This window comes from Diadema antillarum, unplaced genomic scaffold (genome assembly GCF_040938485.1).
Source record: "Diadema antillarum isolate AM-2024a unplaced genomic scaffold, OU_Dant_1.0 scf00000018, whole genome shotgun sequence".
NCBI lineage: Eukaryota > Metazoa > Echinodermata > Echinoidea > Diadematoida > Diadematidae > Diadema > Diadema antillarum.
Window position 1 is genome coordinate 2,631,023 of NW_027270907.1, and position 25,749 is coordinate 2,656,771.

At 39.3% G+C, this 25,749-nt stretch overlaps 1 protein-coding gene across 1 annotated transcript in view; it reads left to right on the forward strand.

Moving 5' to 3' along the window:
* Positions 1 to 10,412: 10,412 nt before the first annotated feature.
* The window catches only part of LOC139727690 (ankyrin repeat and BTB/POZ domain-containing protein 2-like), a 66,649-nt gene continuing 51,312 nt past the window's right edge, over positions 10,413 to 25,749 (forward strand). The window contains exon 1 of the mRNA XM_071638674.1: positions 10,413 to 11,347. Within this exon, the coding sequence (XP_071494775.1) occupies positions 10,492 to 11,347 (856 nt within the window). The 5' untranslated portion in view covers positions 10,413 to 10,491. The remainder of the gene's footprint in view (positions 11,348 to 25,749) is intronic.

Here is a 25,749-nt window from a genome sequence, read left to right on the forward strand (position 1 = left end):
GTAGGTCAGTTGTATCACAATACATCCTACCATATAAAAATTTTGCAGTTAAGCCTAAAATATAAGGAGATATCTTTATTTTTTTCAATAAACCATTACTGTTGACATTTTAGTCTAGAAACATTTTTATTATAACTGTTGTTCATGTTTTATATATTTAACAATACTTAACATTGATTTGTACTGATTCATATTCTTACATTAGTTGTTTCTATCCCTAACCCATAGTTTAGAACTATTTTGAAGCACTAAAAGCTGTGTTTTTGTTTCATCTGCAAATGGTACATAATGCCTTTAAATGCAGAGTGTCTGACTGATATGCCAAAGATTTTCAGTCCCATCCATGGAGAATGATGTTGGCAATGTCAATACCCTATTTAGGCAAGTAATATCTAAAGGATGATGAATGCCTTTTTATCATTTTAGTACATTCTTTTCTTCTACTGATGAAAAGGGTGGGGGGGGGGGGGCGAAGGATGCAACAGAAAGAAACTTATGGCATGGATTAAGCAGGGGCAGTGATAGGTTACACAGTATAACTCCTTCAAGAAAATGAAAAAAAAATGTGTTATTTTACTTCATGGATATGATGCTGGGGTCATGCAAAGTTTGTTGACATCTACCTCGGTAGAAATCAATACACACGGAGACATCTCAGCCAACAACGAGATATGGCATGTGTGAGTACACATAGCAATGTCAACAGAGGATTAAATGGCATTAATGTGTGGGTTGAGTGATGACAGATTTGTATAGCATGTGTGTATTGAAATCAGCAGCGGTATTGGATGAATCATTGTGCTGCAACTCATGGATGAATACAACCAAACTCAAAATCACAGTTCATCTAATAGTGCATAGTTACTGGTATTAATTCTCAGTTTATTCTTTCTTTTCATCTTGAGTAGTAGATATGAACTATTTGTTTCACCTTTCTTCAAAAACATAAATCTGTTATCATTGTTTGCATGTGATATATCATCACGAGAGCCATGTAAAGTCGGGAAAAGAATTTTTAAATTTTTGTTAGATATGAATGTGTCAAAACACTATTGAAGGAACTTGCCCAACTTGTTACCAGAAAAAATGTTTCTGAAAAGTATTAAAAGTTCACATTGATAAAGTCAGCTTTATGCTCATTTTTCTACCTTCTCTGATCTCGGACTTAATAGAGATAATGTGATGACATGTACAGGACATTGTCTGTTTGTATGCAGTGTTGTTGATAGGTTAGGCAAACCATTGTCAGTAACAGGGTCAAACCATCAGATGGACATTTTCTTTTTCTTTTTCTTGGTTTCTTTTTCCAGTAGGCTGTATATGAACAGGCACCAGTTTGGGACCTGTGTATCTCTTTGGCGTTTCAAGATACCAGTTTGAATTTGCCCATCATCACCCCAACGACCCAGAGCTTGTATAGACTCATGCTCCTGAGGCATTTCGCTCTGACACTATATGAAATAGAATCTGTTTTTGCAAGTTCATCATCAAATCTGGCAGAGCGCTGATAAATGTGCAGCGCAAAAGATGACAACATTCCTTGAGGACTTCCAATTCAGTGTATATCTATATCGATGATGCGTTGCCGCGGCGACAGCAATGTGTGATCGACGGAAGCCCTCGATGGTTGGGTTTCATCTCACGCCACCTCCCCGCTCTTGAGGGTGTGATGTAATTTGTCAGACATTCAAACATTCTTTTCCTCTTCTTCTCTGTCATACCCGATGTTTCCGCGGAATGAAACGAGATAGGCAGAAATTCTAATCCAATTCGGTCCCACCTCTCCGTTACCCCCCATGAGAAGTGGGAGGGACAGGGATTCACCATTTTGCTCACAGTATCATATCGCATGAATGCCAACACCAACCGCTGTCAAAATTTGAAATTCATTGTTGGTGGCATTTATTTTTTGTATTTTTTTTTTCTTGTGTGTATGTATAAGTTCTCTCTCTTTTCTTGTATGGTAGCTAGGTTGTGTGAGATCAAGGTCATGGAAGCCCTATAGCTTCTAAGTATCCCTTTCAGGCTGCAAGATACAAGTGTGGTCTTTTGTCCCGTTAGAGTCGCCCTCTGGAGGTGAGCGTGATTGAGGTGTGGGAGGAGGGGGAGGGATCGGCAGGGTCCCGGGGATTGCACCTTAGATCTGGAGGGCAGGGTTGTCATTAATCAGGTATTGTGTTGTCAAAAAGAGTGGGAGGTATTGTGTCACATTCAAAGGCAAAACTTTAGCCCGTAGGAATAAAGTATTGCTGTAGTGTGCCAGAAACAAAATTTGAATCACAGAACTCACATGTTGTTTGTCCATGATATTTCATCTTCCCTTCGGAATCCATATTCCGAATAATGTTGTGTATAAAACCAACAAAATGTGTTTCGGACACTTATAGTATTGTATTGTGAAAATTAACATTTTTGCAGGGTGAAAATTTCCGCACATTTTGTGCGACAGATAAAATGCACAAAAATAGAAAGCACACTAAATTTTTTGTTTGTTATATGTAGTAGATCCGTTTATATTTTCCTCCTGTGGAATTGAAAACATGCAAACTTTAACTCACCTGGCTGACCGCAAAAAAAAAAATCCTCACATGAAAATATCCACTTTTACAGTAATGTGTCATGTTCATATGGCAGAACTTCAGCCCGTCAATATTGCTAAAGGGTTTCATAAACAAAATTTGAATCACAAAACTCATGTTGTCCATTCATGTCATTTTAGCTGACCTTCTTTGGTACAGGTGTTCAGACTAATGCTGAAAATCAAACACAACAAAGGTGTTCAGACGCAGTTGCTAAACTTGAAGTTTAGGTCGAAAACTTAACTGTCGATGATTAGCTCCACTGGTGAATTCACGACGCGGGTTTACACGCACATCTAAACTTTAAGTGACAATTTACAAGCGAGCCCCACTTGATGATTACAACGGAAGTGCCCATACAAAATAGCTCAGCGAACGAGACGCGAGGTTAATGATAACTCTGTAAGCTTGTTGATTATTGTGTCCACATGGAGCGAAACTACGAGTGGGGACCCCTTGTGGCTTGTGGAGAGAGTGTAAACCCTAAGATGTCTCATTGTTCTAATCATGGGATAAACTTTAAGATCGCTATCTTTTGAGTGCGTCCACACGGTGCTAAACTACAAGCTAATCATCGAGAGTTCAGTTTTTGACCTAAACTTAAAGTTTAGGAACAGCATGTGAACCTAGCTATAGTATTGTACTGTAGTAAAATAAAGGTCATTAACCGCACTTTGTGTCTCCAAGCTCACATTCAGCTGCTCAAGTTTTTATCACCTTATTTAATCCCTGACCGGTCAAAAGCATGGTTTGAAATTTAATATTCAGTTTGAGCCTGACTCACAAGTTTATGATGGAAGGGGAATTTTCAAGATGTTCATGATCCCTGGGCCAAGAGTTCAAGTATGGTAGTTCAGAGTCATGATGCAAAAAATTTCCCACCCAATGCCAAATGCCAAGTGTTCATTTTCATGTGCAAGACAGCTTCAGATGTCTTTGAAAGAATCTGAATATTGATGAAATTCAAGTTGGGGGTCATTTTTCATGTGATGAGAGCAGTTATGGGCTGTCAAAGGGGCATACAAATAGCTTGTATTAAGAAGATGGAGTTGTTTATGCTAACACTGTTCAGTTTGGTAAATATGCCATAAATATATTCATAACTTCCATGTGTTGCTTCTTATTTTGAACTTGAGATGGCCTTTTCAAATCTTGTGATGCCCTTTGCCCAGGTTCATAGATGAAGATTAAATCAAATCAGTTTTTGAAATTAGTCCATACGGGCTAAATGAGCGTGAATCAGGTCTGGTATACCTTTCTATATAATTTGCATGTCAGCATGCATATTACAATTATACATTATTGGATGTCATGCACATTAACTTAACTCAGTCAAAATTTGCATAATCAGTGAATTAAAACTACCTTTGTAAAGTCAGGTCATTTGCATTTCCATGGCATTTTGAAGTAAGAATTAATAACTGCACATGTTGTTGATAAAAAAAAGAGTTCTTGCAGTTGATGTGTTCATGTATTCACTAGATTGCTTGTTAAGAAAATAACAAACAAAATCTATCCTGTTTTTTTAATGAGCATATTATGGATAGAGTCTAATAGTATACCCACTGTATTTGGGAAGCCATGAGAGACATATACACAAGATGTTTACATCTTATATTGGCCATCAAATACATTACATAATATTGATATCTTTCAGTACTGCGTGCAATAACTTTGTCCATCATGCATGCAGCAAATTTCTGCAATAAACTTCTATCCAGCAAACTTTATAGGGAACAGGCACAACATTCCACCTTATATTTCCATATTACATAAGAAAACTATTGTAATTTTGAATACATGTCACTTATATAATTCATAAATCCAGCACTGTAATAGTTCTGTATTATTGAGTCTGTTGTGGTTGAGGATGAATTTGAGTGATAAATCATTTTAGTGTGGGTGTTCACAAGTGGCCACCATACCAGGCCTTCCACTTTGACAAGTTTATGTTAGTACTAGCCTTCGTTTGAGACCAGCGAGTAAACACATTATTGTCGCCCCGAGATTTTTCTAATCAGGTGTGAGTAAATTTGGCCAGCGATGGTTCAAAGGGGTACCCAGAGAATCGTTATGTTTGATGTTGTATTTCAAGGGCTTGCGCACACAATGACCAAATTCCATAATTCAAAAATTGTCATGCTCTCAAAATCCGTTGCCCGAACACTGCTGGGCTGTTTGACGACTTCATCAATGATTGCGCCGATGCTTGACACGATCATCTCAATTGATTTGGAAACGTATTGAAATGCAGCGGGCGGTTGTTGACTTTGGAAGATTAAATGCCTTTGTGTGAAATTTAGGACAGTGCCAGAAAAAAATTAGCAGAGCTATATTTCAATTTCACGGTGTTGCAGGAAAGGACATTTCTTCACAACATTGAAGGTATGAATATCACAGGGAACAAGTTGCTTTAGGAATAAGTGAATTCCACAGTCGCACTACAAATGTAGACTCATAAATTTAGTATGAAAAAAGTATGGAAGCCAACAGTCTTATGTTATTACATGAATTCAGACTTTATAAGGGAAAAAAAAGAAATGATTTTTTAAAAACTGTTAATGAGGGGGGGGGTGTGAATGTGGTTTCCCCCCTCCCACCTCTTTTCTCACCACAACAGTTTTTAACCCTCTGCTTTCCACATTGATTTCTAATCCATAGGTATGTATGCAAAATTTTTGCACCATTGAATCTTAGAACAGAAAGGATTAATTGAGACAGAGTTGTATACTGTAAAACAAGGAATTTTCGCATGCACTTTAATTTAGCGAATTTCGCGAGCGCCAAGATTCGCGAAATTAAATTGCACGCGAAAGTCCATGTTTACATTATATGCATTGAACGCCAGTGGCACTTCGCGAAAATTTCCTGCCACGAAAAAGGCTGTCGGCTCCAATTCGCGAAAAATTCATGCCGCGAATATATCATGTTTTACAGTATTTCACTGATAGTCTTTGTCACAGCATCTCTCCCATTACTTTTCTCTCAATAATACAACCATCTATGTTCTTTAATGGGATGGATGAAAACCTGCATGCATTGCTTCCCAAATGTGTGTCTGTGTCTGTGGGTACTTTAATCACCTCACTTCTGGCATAGAATTGAGGTTTCCAAACAACTTTCAGGGAAATTTGGGCAGTCAATAAATGCAAAACTGTCTATAAAATGCAGTTTGAAACACGTTTTTGAAACGCCAAAAAACAGATCGCAAGCCTGTTTGAGCCAGAAATGCATGTTGCATACTTTGTGTGGAGATGATAAACACAAAATCATTTTGAATCGCATTTATAGCGCGGACCTGCCCACGCCAACCACTGCCATCTACACATCTTCGCTCCTCATGTCAAATATCGCAGTGGAGCTGCACAGTGGCAACGCCTCCCTCTCAACTCGTGATAGATATGCTAAACTCAACAATTTGAGAAATGCAATCTGGAAGGCCTGTGCAAGTGTGTTTTTTTAGCGGGTATTCAATTTGAAACATGTTTCAAACATGGGAAAGAGGATATGTGCAGCGTGTGTGTGTATGCTCTGTATGTAGCGTGTAGTATGTGGAGTAAAACGAGTGTAAAGGGCTTTTTACACTTGTGTTTCTTAACCCCGGACTTTCTCTGACCCAGGACTATCGTTAGTCCCGTACCAATTTTTTCAGCTTTTTACACTCGCCAATTAGTCCCGTACTATCTCTTGTCCAGGGCTAAGGAGAAAACTGACCTTTTTACACTCGTATTTCTTAGCCCCGGACTTTCCAAACCACATGAATATTCATAATTACGCTGTGTACTGTACACGTACACGCATACATCGGCAGCACTTGATTACCTCGTTTCTGATTGGTCAGTGGGGGGTCGGCCTTCGTCTCCGTCGCTTAGCCCAGGATTATTTTTTCGTTCTGTTTACACTCACTTGCTTGGCACCGCAATTGCGGTGCTAACCCCTGCTATTTTGCAGGGCCAGATAGTACCGTACTATTGGTGGGGCTAGCCCACTTTGGCAAAAACGAGTGTAAACAGAAAGTGGGCTAAGGATAGTCCCGTACCAACGGTGGGGCTAAGGCCCCCCCTTAGCCCCACCGTTGGTCCGGGGCTACGCAAAAATTTACAAGTGTAAAAAGCCCTTAATGGAGCCAAATGGTATCCCTCTCTTGCCACATTAATCTCATGTCCATAGGTTTGAGTATGAAATTTATGCACATTTGACTCATTGGCAGAGAGGGGGTTAAGGAAGTAAGTTACAGAGATGCTCGTGGCCATTCAGTGAAGTCAAGGAACCACAAAATAAGAATACTTTCCAGCATGATATTTCCCAGAGGTACGCTGCCATGAAAACTTTTGTGTTAATTTTTGGTGCAAAGATGCAAACAATAGGTGTCCAAGCATTGTTCGTAATCAATCATCAAACCGAGTCATATTCTTTGAAGAGGAAGTTGGGGGGGGGGGGGGGGGGAGGGGGGTGAGGAGAGAAAATTCTCCTTTTCTTCTCTGGCGTCTTCGGGCGAGAACGGCGGTGTTAGTTTTCTGGATCAATCCGTGGCCGGGGGCTCTCATCACATTTGATACCGGTGAGTCTTTTCTGTTGAGGGACGAGGGAAAGGATTCTCCCCCAAACGGGAATGATGATGTTACTAACCTCACTCTCGGCTGGAGACGACTCTCTGAAGGTGTGAGGATAATGGAGAGAATGATGTAGCTACATGGATGGAAGAATTAGAGAACAAGGGGTGGAAAGTAACTCCAGACTGTCAAAAGCATCCATCAATGTCCGTTTGGTTGATAAAAAAGGGGGTTCGTTTTGACACAAATGCATAAGTATCGATTTTGGGCCAGTTTTTTTTTTTTTTTTTTTTGATCATCTGTTCTTTGTTGTTGTTTTTTCTTCTCGTTTTCTGTGTAACATTCAGCAGCTAAAAGCAAATGTGTACAATGGGAATAACTGAAACAGCAACCATTTTCCTGGACTCCTTCTGCAAAAGAGAAAGAAAGAAAAAAAAAATGTGTCGGCTTGATCAAGGGCTAATTCACCTAAAACACGTCCTATATTACTGTGAAACGAGGAATATTCACATGCATTTTAATTTCATGAATTTCGCGAAATCCAAGATTCGCGAAGTTAAAATGCATGTGAAAGTTCTTGTCTACACTATACACATTGACTGTTTGAGGCAACTCATGAAAATTTCATGTTGCGAAAAAGGCCGTCGACTCCAATTCACGAAAATTTCATGCCACGAAAATATTGTGTTTTACAGTATGTGGTAGTTTGTTACATCATTATACTTTGCTGACTAAACCCACCCTAGATTTGTCAGCTTTCTGAAAATTGGGACCTTTTGATGACCATTTAATTCTTTTTTTAATGAGAAAAAAAATAAACTTATGTCTGGAGATACTATAGAATTGGAGAAAAAAATAAGAGGGTACATCAGTCTACAATTTTATTGTGTGATAAAAGTTCTGTGATTTTTTTTTTTAGGTTCGTATTGTGATTTGTGTTTGCAAATTGCTTTTTATACCAGCTTACATGGAAACACATCATATTTCATGATATAAAACGCAGACGTGAGGAGACTCTTCAATGAATAATCTTAATGAAATAATCAAGACATTTTAACTTTGCACTTTGAACACAATACACAGTGGGTGGAGTCAAAAAACAAACAAACAACAAACGATAACCACAGCTGGCTAGTCAGTAGGTATCATGATCTACGGAGATCATCAACGAGTTCGTTGGAGGTTTTCAACGACAAATTTGCTATCAGCCAATCAGACGCAAGGATTTCAGTAGCTTTTAACAGTTGTCGGTGTAAATCACTGACAAAAAGTTTCATGAAATGGTCCCCTGATTTGTAATACACATTTCCCCTGATCGTTGTAACTTTTCTTTGTCAACTTACCGGTAAGTAATAATGCAATGTCTAGACAGAGCTAGAAAGAAAAGATGGTATGAAATAATGTGGCTGTCCTATGCTGAGAGATGGATTAATAACAAAAAAGGTATAGAATGCAAAGAATCACATCAACTAGCCTAGACTATCTATTACCACAAAATGAGCAAAAAAAAAAAGGAGAAAAAACAACAACAAGAACAACAAGAACAACATCACCCAGCCATCTACATTCTATCCATTGCTGTTCAGAAGCCATCTGTCTCGGCTTATTGTGACACACTTGGATTAGGCTCCACGTAATCCTTCCTTATGAAAGATTTGCCAAATCTGCCATTGATAAAGTATCCATAACATGTCCCTCAGCTGCCTCGTATCAGTGGATTAGGCCTATACCATGCAGCATAGCACTGTGGCATGGATATCAGCTTTGTGTAATCGCCCATTTCTGTGTTTTTTTTAGCCTTCTTTATTGTGTCCCATAACGATGCCAGCTATACAGCATTTCTTTAGAGGGAGTAAGTGCCTTCCTCCACAGAAGACTTGAACTGTCGTACAGAAAGACACTGTATGAATATGTGTGTTTCTGTCATGGTGGTCTTTGTTAACTAAAGAATAAAAAATCTTATCTTGTCGCATGGAAGAAGAGATCAGGGCCCCGTTTTATCAAAAGATATAATTGATTATATATTTCCCTACTACACAGGATGCCATAGACTTATGATAGAGATCAACTATATAATCAATTATAACTCTTCATAAAACAGGGCCTTGAATATTATGTATGTGTGCTTCATCACCAACATGAAGTCCTTAGCACTGTCCCATGGATAGGACATTAAATGGAGGTCCCTTGTGTGTGTGTGTGTGTGTTTGTGCGTGTTAGCCACGCCACAGGCACGTAAAAGAGCCCACTTCATTCATTCATCGCAAAGAGCAGGGTGCCAACCTGGTAAAGTGTTCTCTGCTCGTACGTAGCTGCTAATTGGCGGAGGTCTGCGCTCTGAGAGTGCTTTTCTAGTTTTAGATGTATTTAATAGCATGTTGATTTCTTTTGAATGCAGAATCATACGAGATTTTTAGGTGTTATATTGTTAAATGAGGAATGTAAATGAACATTTATAAAAGTTTGATGAACTTGTTTTTACTGCCACCTGTAAAAGAGACTTATACACTCATAGTATATGAAACATGTTGTGTTTAAGAAACCTGCATGGTTTTATTTATCAAGATTTTGATTATAAATCTTTTATTGCTAAATGTATTTTTACTACAAAATATTTGTTGATTGTGTGTGTGTGTGTGTGTGTGTGTGTGTTTACATGTCAGCATTATGTCTCATCTGGGGCTGAGTATATGCTTTTCCTTCATATGTTCAACAAAGACAAAAACTTTTGGTTATTTTGATTGTAAACATTTCTGAACTGAGAAGGCTGTGATTCGTTAAATGGTGTTGAAGAATTTATGACATAATGATCGGGGAACAAATCAATCTTTTGTCTCGCAAAGAAAATCATAGTAAGTTGTGCGATGTTTCGCTCGCTGCTGCTGATTGCTTCATCAGGTACATTGAGACACGGTGGTGCGTGCATGCAGGTTATAGCGTGTATGCGGACGTGGTAGTGGGCACGCCGTTTCCTGGGGTCGGGTCGGGCAGTGAGCGATCGTGTGTCCGCAGTAGCGATCGAGTGAAACGTCATACACCTTACTACGATATTCTTCTCGAGACAAAAGATTAATTTGTTCCCCGATCGTTATAGTATTCACCGCGATGTTCGACATCTTCACAAGAATTTATGACAGACTTTAAACAAGAGCGTACATGTATTGGTTTAAAAAAGGTGATCCCTATCAATTTTGATGTCGGCACTTCCATCTGTTTAAATATCCTGCTGAAGTACAATTTCTTTCATTTCTCTGTTCTTGGAAGGTTTCTGCGAGGAGAAGATATCAAGAACGTGAAGGGTATTAACTGGACAGTGTGGAGTCGCCCCTTCTGATGCTAACCAGACTCCATAGACTATCATGGCTGGACTAGGCAGTGTGATAACAGCCTTCCAGCGTACCAGCGTGGATAGCCCAACATCCAATACCTCATCCAATACCATGAGTACTACGATGAGCCACTCCACCCACTCACGCACAAACTCCTCCGCCTCCCACGGTCACTATAGCAACGCCAACGCCTTAGACTGGGACTCCTCAAAGAGGGGTAGTGTGGACACCCTCAACACCAGCGTCCCGGATGAATTTGAGTTCGCCGAGCGCTACAGCCGTCTGGTCGAGCTCGAGAAGGTGCCATGGACTGAGCAGATGGTGGGACGTGTCCTGCGCAGCAGTGACAAAATATGCCAACTGGTGGACCGCATTCCGCAGAATGTTGTCCAGCGACTGTCGTTCCTCCTCCAGCGACCGTTTGTTCGGATTGTGCGGGAAGCCAAGCGACTGAGCACCGTCCACGCCAAGTGCACAAAGCACGAGATCCACACGGCCGTCAAACTCATTATGTCGCCCTCACTGGCCGACGCCTGTATCACGGCTGCCGTCAAAGCACTCTCGCTTTATCAGATGAGCAGCGAGCAGATGAGGTGCGGCAAGACCACCCGGGCGGGTCTGAACTTTCCCGTGGGCCGGTTCTTTCGGTGGCTCGTGGAAGCACGGATCTCGAGCCATGTGGAGGATCATGCGGCCCTCTATCTCGCGGCGTGCATGGAGGCTCTCGCATCAGAACTCTTCTACAGAGCCTGTGCACCGTACTTTGAGAAATCAGACGGCGAATTAACCTTGGCCGTACTGGAGTTTGGGATCGCCAATGAGGCAGAACTATGGGGAATGCTTCAAGCCTATGAACACCTCATCTGTGGAAGAAACTCATCAGGTAAGTTTGTCTCCCCCCCCCCCCCCCCCCTCTTGAGACTCTTACCCATTGAGGACGAGTCCCGAGTATACTGGGGCAGGGGTCTATGAGAATGCGTGTCGTAGCAAAATCAGCCCATCCTCAATGGGTAAGGGTAATCAACTGTCTCTCTTTTTTGCTCTCTTTCTCTTTGCGTCTCATTTTCACATTTCTAACAATGGAAGGGTATATTACCTGTAGTATGGTAAGGAAAAGTTGTTTTAAAGATCAAAGAGTGAAATGTCTGACTGAAGTGATATTGTGTTCGGATGACAAAACCTTGTATCACAAAAAAGTCAAATGTTCAGGCAAGCCGCCTTTTCTTTGACATTATCATGGTGGCTTCATTTTCGGGGTAAGACAGCTGGAATTTGGACAGGACATTACTGAATTGATTATTTGACAATTGATGAAAATAAGTGATTTTTTAATCACAATTTGAGATGCAAGGTGATGTCACCCCAGCAACGATGTGCATTGTGTCAGTACAGTGGCAAGAGAGTTACAATAAATGTGTGCAGCTACTACAGCAGTGACCTAATGGAGCCATTAATGCAATCAATAGACCGACAAGTGGAAATCAATAGGTCTACACACGGGAAAAACAAGAAAATTGCAGAGAAGTGAAAACAAAATCTGTGCTATGGCAAGACTTGTATTTAGCAATGTCTATTTTCATCCAGAAGTCAATATTTCAGTTAACTAAATTTTCGTGGTTCCCCATGATGCTCAGCTATCTTGCCAATCTTCTGATATATACGTCACTCATATATCATGTCCCTTTTTATCTATCACTGCTTTTGTGCTGCCTAGATAAACTTTTGTGGAGCCTAGATAAACTTTTGTGGAGCCTAGATAAACTTTTGTGGAAATGCAAATGCCAGCGCTGAAAGTGTGTATAGAGGCTTTGTACCAGGTAGAGCACATTTGTTCGTCTGTTCAAACAAATTTGTAGGTCAATGGCAAACGCGCCGGCTTGAAATAGGTGATGAACTGTCAAGTTTGGTCCAATAACACTCCGCCATTGTTGTTGTAGTGAAACCTGGAATAGTCTCACTCCTAGTCATTTTACTTCTTATTTTAATTTCTTCATCACATTGCAAAAGACGGAAGTGTGGTGTGATATCCCACTTTCATGCGAGGAATAATTTTCCTGGTATTGCATAGCAAGTTGCTGCGCTTTGTGGATATATGACTGCTCTACAAAATTTTTTTTGCGCAAAAAATTTTGTTACATAGAGTCGTATGCCATTTTGTTACAAAACGTATGTCTGAAGATCATTGCAATTCAATTATGAGAAGGGAGATTATTCCCTGCTCTTGTGAACCCGTCCCAGCGGCAGGCCACGAGTTCAAGTCATAGAAAACAGAGCTGAGAGGTCTGGAATGCAAGCTAGCAGTGCGTGATTTGACAACGTTTTGTTCTTACTGGTTGGGACGATTCCAAAGAAGTTCGTTCAAATGATGAGAAAAGGGGGTCAAGCTCACACCTCACAGGCACATCCGCACACCCCCTTTTGGCGCACTGGAGAGAACAGTGGGGTTTTTACTAATTTTCCTCTGTGCCCTTGTCAAAGTGCATATAACCAGCTTTAAAATGTTTAGACTCAAATTCTTTGTTTGATATGAGTGTCGTGTCAATGATATAATCTCATCTTCATTTTCATGCACTGCACTTTTTTGTTCATCTGGCTGATCTTGTCAAATGTTTGTGTGTGTGTGTGTGTGTTTGTATGTATTGTGCTCTTGGCATTGATTATTGATAACCAACCCATTATAAATCATTAAGATGTTTCATCTTCTATTCGTTATTGTAATGTTTTACAGATGAATGGTACCCTGTAAATGCTGTTCATCATCATAATCATCATCATTGTTCTAGTGATTCAATGAGTGGTCTGAAATATTCACAAATTTGTGTGCCTTTGTGATGTTGGCTAGTTTTATGTGGCACGTGACCTATGCACTGCTTGTAGAAACACATTGTCAGTGTTTCTCATTCAGTTCAGTTCAATTCATACATTTATTCAATAACAACAATCAATTTGATGTAAAATACAAAATATAACAGATTCAGCAAAATTCAGCAAAAGCCAGAGGCTTGTTAGATTTGACTTGATTAGTAAGGTGATAGGCCTATATGTCTTTCAATGAATTAGTCAACGATCATCTGATTTGCTGGAAGAAATACTCTGAGATTATGATGGAGTTGACGGTTTGCCTCAAAGCTCTAGAACAATAGAGAAACAGGTGAATTCACTGACAAAAACAAAATAGCATTGGGAATTTGGGAGTCTTTACTGCACTGTCCAATACTTGAAACAAGACTAGGCACAGCGTCAAGGAAGAGAGAGGCTTTTGCGCGTGTGCATACAATGAAGACTTCTTTTTATAGTATTAGAGTGTACACATTGTTTGTAAAAAGTGTCCAGACAGTAGACTATCCTTTATTTCCACATGCCTGACCAGCTCTCATCCATAGCCTTGGCCTTGTCACTGTACTTTTTCTTTGTCTTTCAATCTCCTTCTCTCTCCTCCATTCCATCCATTTCCGTCTCTTCCTCTCCCTTCCCCTCCCCCTCTCTCTTTTGCCCTCTTTCTATCTCCTTATATCTCCCAGTGATCATCTGTAGCCTTGGCCTTGTCACTGTACTTTTTTGTCTATTGTTCTCCTTCTCTCCCACTCTTTCTTGTTCTTGTTCTATCTATATCTCCCTCTCCATCACACTTTTTTCTCTTAATTACATTGCGCTTTTTCTCTCTCTTTCTTTCTCTATGGATCTTGCCTTTCTGCTTTATATTTCTTTCCCGTCTCTCTCACTCTATCTCATCTCTGCCTCTGTGTCTTGCTGTATGAAATATATTTCTCCATCTCTCCCTCTATTCATTTTGTGAAATATGTATTTTCATCTCTTCTTCCCTCTCTTTTTTTTTGCTGTCTCTCTGAATGTTGCCTTCCTGCTATATTTCTCTCTCACTCTGTCATTTGTCTGCCTCTTGTTTTATGAAAAAACAAATACTCCATCTGTATCTCTCCCTTTATTTCATTTTATGAAATATATCTCTTCATCTCTCCTGTTTTTCTCTCTTTCTCACTTTCTTTTTCTGTTTCTTTGAATCTTGCCTTCTTACTCTATTTCTCGCTCACCTCTCTCACTCTGTCTTTTCTGTGCCTCTTGTTTTATGAAATATACTCCATCTGTATCTTTCCCTCTTCATTTTATATATATCTTTTCATCTCTCCCTCTCACTCTTTCTTTCTTTTCTGTCTCTTTGAATCTTGCCTTCCTGCTATGTTTTTCTCTCCCACCTCTCTTACTTTGTCTTTTCTCTGCCCCTGTTTTATATTCAACATATATTACTCTATTTGTATCTCTCCCTCTTTTTCATTTTATGAAATATATATGTCTGAAGTAAATGTCTCACTTTATGTGAGTACCTCTATCATTAATCACATTTATATTTTTCTATCTCACGCTATATTTTATGTGTTCTATATATATATATATATATATATATATGTCTCTCTCCCATCTCTATCTCTTTTTCTGTATGACATAATTTTCATTGTGAGGCATACCCTGGCATAGCTCTGCAAATGGGTGAATGTTTTCCGATTGACTGCCTTTCACGGTCATAAGGGCTGTAATCATTTGTGACATACTATGCCTATTTTCTCAAAGGGAATACTCTCGTATTTGCTTTAAGGGTGAGGTAAAATATAATTAGGGGTAAGAATGCATAATTATCAGATGTCTTTCTCAGAAGTTGCAGCAATCAAACCATCTCTAATTTGTACATTCAGACTGGAAATTGAAATAACGTTTGAAAACATGTTGAAAACATTTATTATGAAGATAACATAACAGATGTGTGTATGTTTAGAGTGAAATGATTTTCTCAAAGATGCATGCCAGTTCTAAAATGAGACTCGGTAATAGATATATTTTCTCATCATATTTTTTTTTTTTCATTGGCATTGCACATTTCTCTTTTTCTGTTCGAACATGAAAATATGTGTCCTTTGTGTAGTATATTTTTTGTTCTTCTCTGTGTTATCCATCAAATACCATGCCCATGGTCTAAATCAGGGGTAATCAAAATCCAATTATCATAAATCCATATCGGGACCAGGCTAGCTTTGATTCTGGCTTGGATTCAATCAGACATTGCCACTCGTCTGAAGCCAGGGTGTGGAGCTACGGGTGGTCTCCAGATTTTGCCAGTCACAAATGTGTGACAGAGAACCGTCTGAATGACAATTGAACAGAGGGACTTTGTTTGCGACAGATTCTCTTTTTTTTCTCTCTCTCCATGTGGACATCTGAGACAGACAGCAAAACTTATCTAGATATAAAGGTGAGAAATAAAGATATTATAGACGAATAGATAGAAAGAAGGAGGGAGGGAGAGAGAGTAACAGATCCGTGTTTAAAACTTTATCTGGATGGACAGAAAGGTGAAAGGAATTTCAATGGAAAGAAGGAACAAATTATATGTAGTGAAATAAAACAGGAGTATTCTGGACAAGACACAGATGGTAGCAATCTGGCAGTAACAAATGGCAGTTCCTCAGCATTAGAAAGAAAGAGGGGAGTTGAGGTAGGTCACTTTGCAATATTTGTTATATTTCAGAGGGGATTGTGGTAAAATCATTGCAAGAAGAGTGAAGTTCTACGAGAAAGAAAAGCTCACTGAATTTTGTTTTGGCTGAGTAGTTGCAGAAATGCATATAGGCCTATGCCATTGTAATTATTTCTTTTTCTATTATTACAAAGGCAGGAATAAAATGTGAACAAACTTCTGAACAGATTGTGGCTAACATATAATTCTGATCTATAGGCAGGTAGAACAAGCAGTACTACAAGTTGTGTGTGTAAGGTGAGCGGACATGCTTCCAATTTGGAGTAAGCCAAGAAGACAATTGCACCACGAATTTGCATCATAGACCTACATGTACCACATGTAGTGGTGAAGATACTACCTTAGGGAATTTGATGTAGTTTAATAAATATCTTTGTCAATGCTTAACTTCATGAAGAAGAGAATTTGGCATTCACAAAGACTTTACAGAAAGAATGGAGCGTCTGTGTGTGGTAGGAAATGCGTGGGAGATGAAGGAATTTCATCAAACGGTCCCCAGTGACATTGGCAGTAGATGGAGTCCCAGGGAATGAGTTCATGTTGATTGAATAAATGGCTGCAACATGACAGTTTTCCCAGAAGTAGTACGCTGTATATGACTGTCAGTTTCTCCCTCTTCGGTTACCAGTTCACCTGCCGGCGACTGAAGGCAAAGAATGCGCCATGTTGAAGTGTCAGCAATGAAATTTTCTAGCTCCCTTTCAGATGGGTAGATGATGATGATGACGACGACGAAGCCTGGTAAGAAAAACAAACAAAAACAAACAAAAACAAAGGAAAAAACATGAAGCCCAAATGGTAGCCAGCCCTGCGCATGCTGCGCCTCAACTTTTATTCAAGCAGTGCTGGATTGCGCTCCTCAGTAGCTCGCTGATTCTATGATTCATCCATGTTTCGAAGGAAGAGTTGTGTCAATCTGGAATCTCCTTTTGACCATAAGGAGTTTACATAAGGGGTGAGAAAGGTAAATTTTGCTCAAATTTTCAGCAGTGTTTCATCAGTGTTTCATCAGATACCAATGGCAGTTTACTGAATGGACTCTTCACACTAGGATATTCAAGAGGTGCCCAGATAGAAAAAAATTCCCAGTCTGAATGGGGAACATGACTGACATCTCATTGCAAACACCTGTAATGTCTGCCAGCCTAGCCTCCCTCCCAGGAGTTTATTCAAAAGTGCCCCTTTGCCTCTGGGGGTCAACCTGCCACTTGGCAACTCTTAATGGCTCCACGCTGGGATGGAGGACAATTTCCGCCCAGCAGGCCAGACGGTCCCCAGCGAGGAGTAAATGCGGTCCAATTCCTCCGTCGGCCCATGATTGGTGATGAGAACCTGGAGAATCCGTGACAATCTCCAATTCGTGCCTGGATTACAGTCTGGTCGAGTTGGTCCTCTGCCTCTACCTTCTTGCAACCAAGCACAAGGATTCACAGTTATAAACTGTGCCAAGAATTAGCCTGGTTTCAAGACTTCGAGATTTTTTTTTTTCATCCCCGGATGTCAGGTTGCTTTTTCTGCCTCCAGCTATTGGCTAAATAACAAAATGGGATTAAAGGACAAGTTCACCTTCATTAACACAAGGATTGAGAGAATGCAGCAATATCAGTAGAACACATCAGTGAAAGTTTGAGGAAAATTGGACAATCTATGCAAAAGTTATGAATTTTTAAAATGTTTGTGTTGGAAGCGCCTGATGAGGAAACTGCTAAGGCTCGTGATGTCATATGAGTACAACAGTATAAAGAAAATGTAAACAAACATATTTTCACTTTTGTCGCATAATAAAAGAGCACTTGACTTGCCTCTTTCTAAAGGCAATGGAAATAATATTACCCCTAACATATGTCAGTAATGAGTCGAGGGAATGTGTACTTTTTTCAAAAGATTAAATTTTGTGAAATTCTCTTTATATGTTCCTTATATTGTTGTATGCATGTGACAACGTACACTGCAGTAGTCTTCTCATCCAGCGGTGACTGCACAAAAACTTCCTCAAACACTCAATGATGTGTTCTACTAATATTGCTACATTCTCTAAATCCTTATGTTAATGAAGGTGAACTTGTCCTTTGAATTGTCCTTTGCCTCAAGGCTTTGCCTTAGTCTTCTCCTAGACTGATATATTTATTGACTTTGGCAGACAGCAGGCAAACAAGGACATTGCATGGAAATGATATATCCCACAGTATGGAAGGCAGGCTAGTGAGACACACATGGCTGTTAGGAATGATCGACTATTTTGAGCTGTGGGAGTGATTCCAAGCAACCCGCGCACCAGTTGTTTCTCGTCATCAAAACCAAACAAAGTACGGCAAAAGTGTGTCCTTTGCTGGATTTTGATGTAATTGGATATGAACCTTGAGCATGTGCACCAAGTGTGGACAGACAGCTTTGTTTTAAACACATGCTTGTCTTTGTCTCGTACAGACACTAGGACTTTCAGAAGCTAAGCTGACAGCAAAATCCCTCAAGCCACCGATGTCTCGACACTAATACTTACATAAATGAACATACATGAAATATTAAGATTTTTGTGTGCCTGAATATGTGATATATACCCAGAAGCCTTGGGTCTGATGATCAGATTTGAGCTCTATATGACTTTCTTAAAGGGATGGTATAGTTTTGGTTGAGATGGGGCTTAGGTTTCCACTTTTTTGTGTGTTTGAGAGAAACCTCCTATGAAATATGAAAGAGCATGTAATTCTAAGATGGATTCAAAGTTAAAGGACAAGTTCACCTTCATAAACATAAGGATTGAGAAAATGCAACAATATTAGTAGAACACATCAGTGAAAGTTTGAGGAAAATTGGACAATCGATGCAAAAGTTATGAATTTTTTAAGTTTTTGTGTTGGAACGGCTGGATGAGGAGACTACTACAGCTTGTGAGTCATATGCGTACAACAGTATAAAGAAAATATAAAAGAAAATTCAACATATTTTCACTTTTTTCGCATAATAAAAGAGCAATTGACTTGCCTCTTTCTAAAGGCAGGGGGAATAATATTACCCATAACATTTATCGGTAACGAGTCAGGGGAATTTGTACTTTTTTCAAAAGATGGAATTTTGTGAAATTCTCTTTATATTTTCCTTATATTGTTGTACGCATGTGACATCTAAGTTATTCATACACTGCAGTAGTCTTCTCATCCAGCGGGTACTGCACAAAAACTTCAAAAATTCATAACTTTTGAACGGATTGTCTGATTTTCCTCAAACTTTCAATGATGTGTTCTACTAATATTGCTACATTCTCTCAATCCTTATGTTTATGAAGGTGAACTTGTCCTTTAATTTAATGAAAACTGGGTCTTGAAATGGCCGAGATATCCAGAACAAAGGGATCCTGATAAAAGTTAGGCCACATCTTTAATTAGGATTGCTTCATTTTACTGTATTTTGGATATTGCAGTCATTTCAAAACCTAATTTTTACCAAATAAACTTTGAATTCCTCATAGAATTGTATGCTCTCTAATGTTCTGTAAGTGGTTTCTTAGTACAGTACTCTCCGCATAATCGGGTAGGCTCGAGCAGAGCTTTTCTTACCCGATTAAGCGGAGTACCCGATTAACAGAAGAACATGTCTCATTCACAATTGACACACACAATGTGTATGTACATGCATTGTACATTGCACCAAACATCTGCACTGTATGCTGAACACGCGTGCTTGCACGGCACATTATACATACTGGTACCTTACACTTGCTCAGCTACGAGCAATAATCTACACTCTTTTGTGTCTTCAGAAAACTTTGTTGCTTGATTATGGACTCCTCGCTAACACGTCTCTTTGCGTGCATTAGTCACGTAGAACCTCAGATTACTTTTCGAGAAGTGAGTGGGGAAAAACAAAATTTTGGAGCTGGTGCATGGCCTAATTTTCGTTGCAAACATCTCGTATTGTGAACTATTGTTGCGGAGCAAGGAGAAGCGCAAGTGTGTTCAAGTCATGTCTGTCTATGCAATTGTGAGTGCCAGCTACATGTGTAATGTTCATTTACGTGTGGCAAGTCGGTACTGGTACATGTGATTTCATGTGTAATCACTCCCCCAATGATCGGTTCTCTCCTTGCAAATTAAACAGAGAATGCGATTAGCCGTGGAAATTTTGACATTCATGATTTCTTGAAGTGTCATATCTGTGATAATATGTGGGTAGAAATTAGATCAGAAGAAAAAATTTTACCCATTTATGCGGAGAGGCAACCCGATTATCAGGTTATGTTAATGTGCATTGGAACTGATTTTGACATTACTACCCAATTAAACGGAGTACCCGTTTAAGCGATACCCGATTACGCGGAGAGTACTGTATCTCACAAAAAGTTATCCCATTTCAACCAATACTATACCATCCTTTTTAAAAATCTGAAGCCAGCGGAGACTTTTATTTGGCCTTTTCCAGTGTCCTCCAGATATGACATTGGGTGATATTCAAGAAATGAAAGCATTCCTCAAACTTATTTCAAGCATGTTTTGAGGACTAAAATGCTGATTGCATTTTCTCACTGTTCCTTTTCATGTGAAGATTATGCCAGTTCTGTGTTTCACATCATTTTCCCCCAGTGCAATGAGAAGTAAATTTCTCCATCCAAACTTGAGAGCATTCTTTGCTATTCAGTCTGATGTAGCAGAAACTGTAGTTGACTACCATCCATGGAATGCCCTGTAACAGATCTTTCTTCCAAGAAGACTTCCGTTTGGTTGTCGCTCTTCGCAATTTTCACTGATTAATAGCCCTTTTTTTAAACACATGAGTTCCTATTAGATGTCGCAAAACCCTTGTGGACATATCAAAGAAGGACTCGTCAGAAATTTAGTATTTTAAAACCAACAACAGGGCTAGAAGATAAGACTACTATCGGAAGAAACAGTTTACATGATACTGTTTGCCCAGTAATCATGTATCTTGATGGGAAAATAGAGAAGTATGAGCTAGGGCATGGATTTCTGTGTTCATGTTTGCATTTTGAGCATGTTCTGAGCTGGATGTGGCAAGCTGTTACAACAGTTGATTTCAGTGTTTTTACCAATCTCTGCAGGACCAAATGAAAAACGCACAAATTGAATGCCCCCATTTCTGATTGCTCTTCAGATTTCAAGGTGGTTTGAAACATCCTACAATTTCTGTTTTCATGCGCGGTACTTCACATCCAAACTCCTGTAAACAACATATTTGATTGGGCTCTCTTTTGATTTATGCTATGCAGCAGTCGTGAATTCTGTTCTCAGTTGAACGTTCAGGCCTTTTCCAGCCATGATGCGGAAAAAATGGAAGAGGCCATGTATCAGGCTACCATATCTGCCAGAGTATTTTTAATGATCTTTTTGCAGGGACAGACTGCCTTTATTTGTGTGTGATTCTCAGTGGACACTGGTAGAAAGAGTTCCTATCAAATTGCTAGTTCCCTTGGACTGAGTTCATAGCAACACTTTAAAGACTTGTCAAGAGGTTGCTATGGCAACTGATAGTAAACCTTGACAGTTGATTGGATCATTGTTGAGCTGTTGCCATGGCACTTGGGATTGCTTGAAATGCTACTCAAAATGACATCCATCTCTAGCTCCATCTCAAGTGCCTCACTCCTTTTTTCAACATTCAGTTACTCACATGATATGGATACCATAAAGTGGTATTTAAATCAGTAGATTAACCCTTGAAACTATGTGTAACAAGTAGATGCCTGCAGCTAGCTTTCATTGAAGAGAAAAGGAGATGGTGTTCTTTTTTTTCTTTCTCAACATGGTGTTAATAAACCCATGACCCAGTTACGAATATGTGGCATGAATTTATAAGTCCTAATTTTAGCAACCCTCATTTTGTTTTTTGTCTGTGCACAGCTAAGCCAGAAACCCAGTTTAGGTTATGTGGCAATCATGATTCCTAAAGCCTGCTAGCTTGCGATGGTAAGATTTGATTGATATGGGGGCTCTTGATGGAAAGAGGTACTCCATTCAAACACATCATCCATCATTAGCGTGCTAGGGTGCTACAGGTACCGTGCCAATTAGAGAGATCCATCAGATTCGGCTTTTGGCGCATAAAGGGCACCACAACCAGCTCCCCGATATTATGTAATATCACGCCGATATCGCAGTCGCCCCTTCTGTTGATGGGTAATCATGTCATCGATGCCCTGATCGGGGGAACTCATTCATTCCCCCGAGGCACTTTATTTCATTAGCTGTGATTGATTTAGTGATGGCGTGGATTTGTGTACATGTGCCAATTCCTTACAAGTGTGTGAATGGCTATGGTCGGTTGGTCTGCATGTGTCTGGTCATCTGTTTTCTCATTCCTTTGTTATGTTGTCCTCATCTTTACAGGGGAGTGAAATTAAAGTCTGTTCCACTGTATGGCGTGATAACTAAAGGTTGAGGAAGAAGCCTATATCAGTGTTGTATCATATTTTGACTGCCCACCATCCCCCCCCCCCCCCCCATACAATAGAACAGAATTAAAATGGAAACCTCCACAAGTGTCATCGAGAGTCAGTATCACTGTAGAAAAATGCATGCATCTTTTAGAAAAATCCTTGGTCCTGATCCTGATCCACTGATCAAAATCACCAAACAAAAAATTCCCCAGTTCCTTTTACAACAGACCAATCTTCTGAAATTTCATCAAAATAATGTACTGATGCTGCTGAGTAATATTGCTATCAGACCTGTACAACAAACAAGCAAATAAAAAAGTAAGTGCTGGTAAATGATAACCTCCTTGGGTTATCAAAAGATAAAGGAAGAAAAGGTGATATTTTTGGAATAGTCAGTTTTGCTCCTCGCTAAGCAGTGTTTGATATCTTCAGCAGTGTACCATTAGAAAATGTGATTGATATGCTTCTAAAGAAAATTTTAGTGTTATATAAAGCATGTACACTTGTGTCAAAGAGTTCATTGAATACTTTGATCCAGGTGCCGGCATGTTGGTGTCATCAAATGCTAAAGGAAAGTACACTAGAACAAAAAACTTTTCTTTACTTCGATGCATTAACAGAAAGGGGAAAGTGTGAATGAATTTTTGGTTAATGTCATTAGCCATATATTGCAACAGATAATGGTAAAAATGTTGGTTAAAGTCATCTCGGTAAGCCCCACTTCTGACAAGTGAACAGAGACAAAGTGGATTAGATAGTTCTATGATAGCACTTGCCCTAAAGGAGTTGTATAGTATTGGTGGTGATGAGGATTGGGCTTTTAACTTTTTGCAAGATACCAAGAAACCACCTATGAAATAGTACAGACATACCATTCTAAGAGGAATTCAAAGTTTATTTGATGACATTTTGGTTTTGAAATGGCTGAGACATTCAAAAGCAAAGTAGAACAAAGTGATTGTAATGAAAGGTGGGTCCCACCTTTTATTAGGATTGCTCTATAGTTGGGGTATCTCAGCCATTTAAAAACCATTTCTCATCAAATAAACATTGATTTCCTGTTGGAATTACATGCTCTTTCATATTTCAGAAGAAGTTTCTCACTATCTCACCCCGAAATGTTAGAAACATGAAGTTAGGTCTCAACCAAAATCATATGATCCCTTTAAATCTCCCTTTCACTTTTCCCAGGGTAGTGGCTTTACTGTTATGTTTTTATGTTTTAAAGACTTGCTTTCTTGATTGCACCATTATCCAATCAAACTCTTTGTCTATGCTATCAAACTTTTTGTCTATGCTCATTGAGGATAGCATGGTAGACAGTAGATACAGGTTCATTTCAGTTATTACCACCCTACATGTATTAATTTCATCACACGTGTAAATTGGGACAAATTTCTTTATCCTAAGAGATACTTTGAAATCTGTCCTTGCTTTTAGAGCTTCATTCTGCCGCCTCAATTACCTAACACTTTCACGGATGGCTTCTTGGTCTGTAGTCTGATTAAGATTTAATCAATGTGATAGCCAGGGAAAATTGTGCAATTTAATTTCCCAGTCTACCTGTATGAGGATTAATTTATGTAGTGGTTTTCTTTCAAGTATGTTAATTCAGTGTGGAGAAATCTAGTCTGTAATTTGATACCACAACCATATTAAATCGAGTGCCTTGATGATGATGAATGGTTACCAACTGGTGCAGATGAAGGGATGGGGGGGGGGGGGGGGGGCTCCTCCAAACTTAAAACGTGAAGAATTAAAAGGTAAAAAGCCAAAGTATGCATATGAGGGGAAAAATTCCAAACTTTATAAGTATAGATTTTCGTGATAATTTTCTTGTCGAAAAGAAATATGCAGGCAGCAGATTGCTTTGTACACTCTGTAGACTAGCTCTTTGATTTTTGACACTAGGTATTATATGATATGTATATATATCTTTTTATTATTGCAACTCAACACTCCTCTGGCAACTAAAGAATAATGAAATGTTTTTTGCATATATTTTCTGTACAGATAAATTATAGCCCTAGGACAAGAATTTTGATAGCAAAATTATTCATCATTGATAAAAGGGGGAAAATCATACCAATGTTCTATGCCTAAAGTTTATTTTATCAGAGACATGGTTGTGTCACAGTACATTGTGTTGTGAATATCATGCCAGTTTCTCTGCATAATGAATAATGTAAGAGTAGTTTGTATTCAGCCATTCAATTGGAAAAGTAGCCTGTGTTTCCCCTAAATTAGTTCCTTTAACCCACATCTGGTAAACATTGCTTTATGGTATCACAACCTGCCGTCAGCTCTCAGCCAGGATTAATTAACTGCTCGACGACAACAACATTTCTGACCTGGAAATTGAGACCCAAATCTCGCTATTTTTTCAAGGTCATTACCTTTTTGTTTGCTAGTTTCGCCGAGTCCTCCTGTGGATGCAGAGGATACAATGTACTTCTGCCTCGACGCACCCAGAGCTCTCCTTGTCTTTTAGCCCAACCCATCTCCTTTCCTTGTGTGTTTTTGACTCAGATGGTCACCTGTTTCGGCAATTTAACCCTTTCTGTGCCTGGAGCTTTGGGCAGTGTATACAAGGCTGCAGGGTTTTGTATGCCAATTTACACTAAGAGCAGGCAAAGGGTTAGCAGCTGCTTTTCCTTTTTTTTTTGTGTAAATCATTAATATTTCATTCATTCATTCATTTATGGTGAGAGGGAGAGTAATATTAGATTGCCAGAGAGGTACTACCATTTATGAAATGATCTTCTTTATCCAGGGTAGCCTCTTCAGTGTTAACACTAGTGGGATTCTCACTGAATCAAATTAGTGTGATTCAAATATGGAAATTTGTATCCTGATCCAAATCTTGGGAAAATTTTTTGTCTGTGTTGACATAAAATCCCTTTAAAGAGCGCAATCTGCATCAATTATGGTCAGATGATTCAAACATTTTGGACTTTTTTATTGATGATTGCTCTTGAACACCATATTCATTACCATATCAAATACTTGGATTCCTATTGTGATTGTCAGCTAAAATATTGATTGACAAACTACCCAAAAAGGGCTAATTTTAGCTGAAATTGTCAGCCGCTTTTGAGCAGAGCTCAAGGTGCTGTGAAACCACATGATCCTGCTATGATGCTTTGTGAATTGGGAGGGAAAAATTCCCCTCCATTGTAATAATAGAGGGGATTCGTCATTTTGACAAATCTGGGAGGAGGGTGTAAATACCGACTCATAGGTGGCAAATTGGGCATGACGAGACACCCCTGCACTGTGAATAAATGAATGAAGCTCAATGGAGAACACCTTTGGAGAGTGTTCATGGAAGCATTCACAGGTTAACACTGCAACC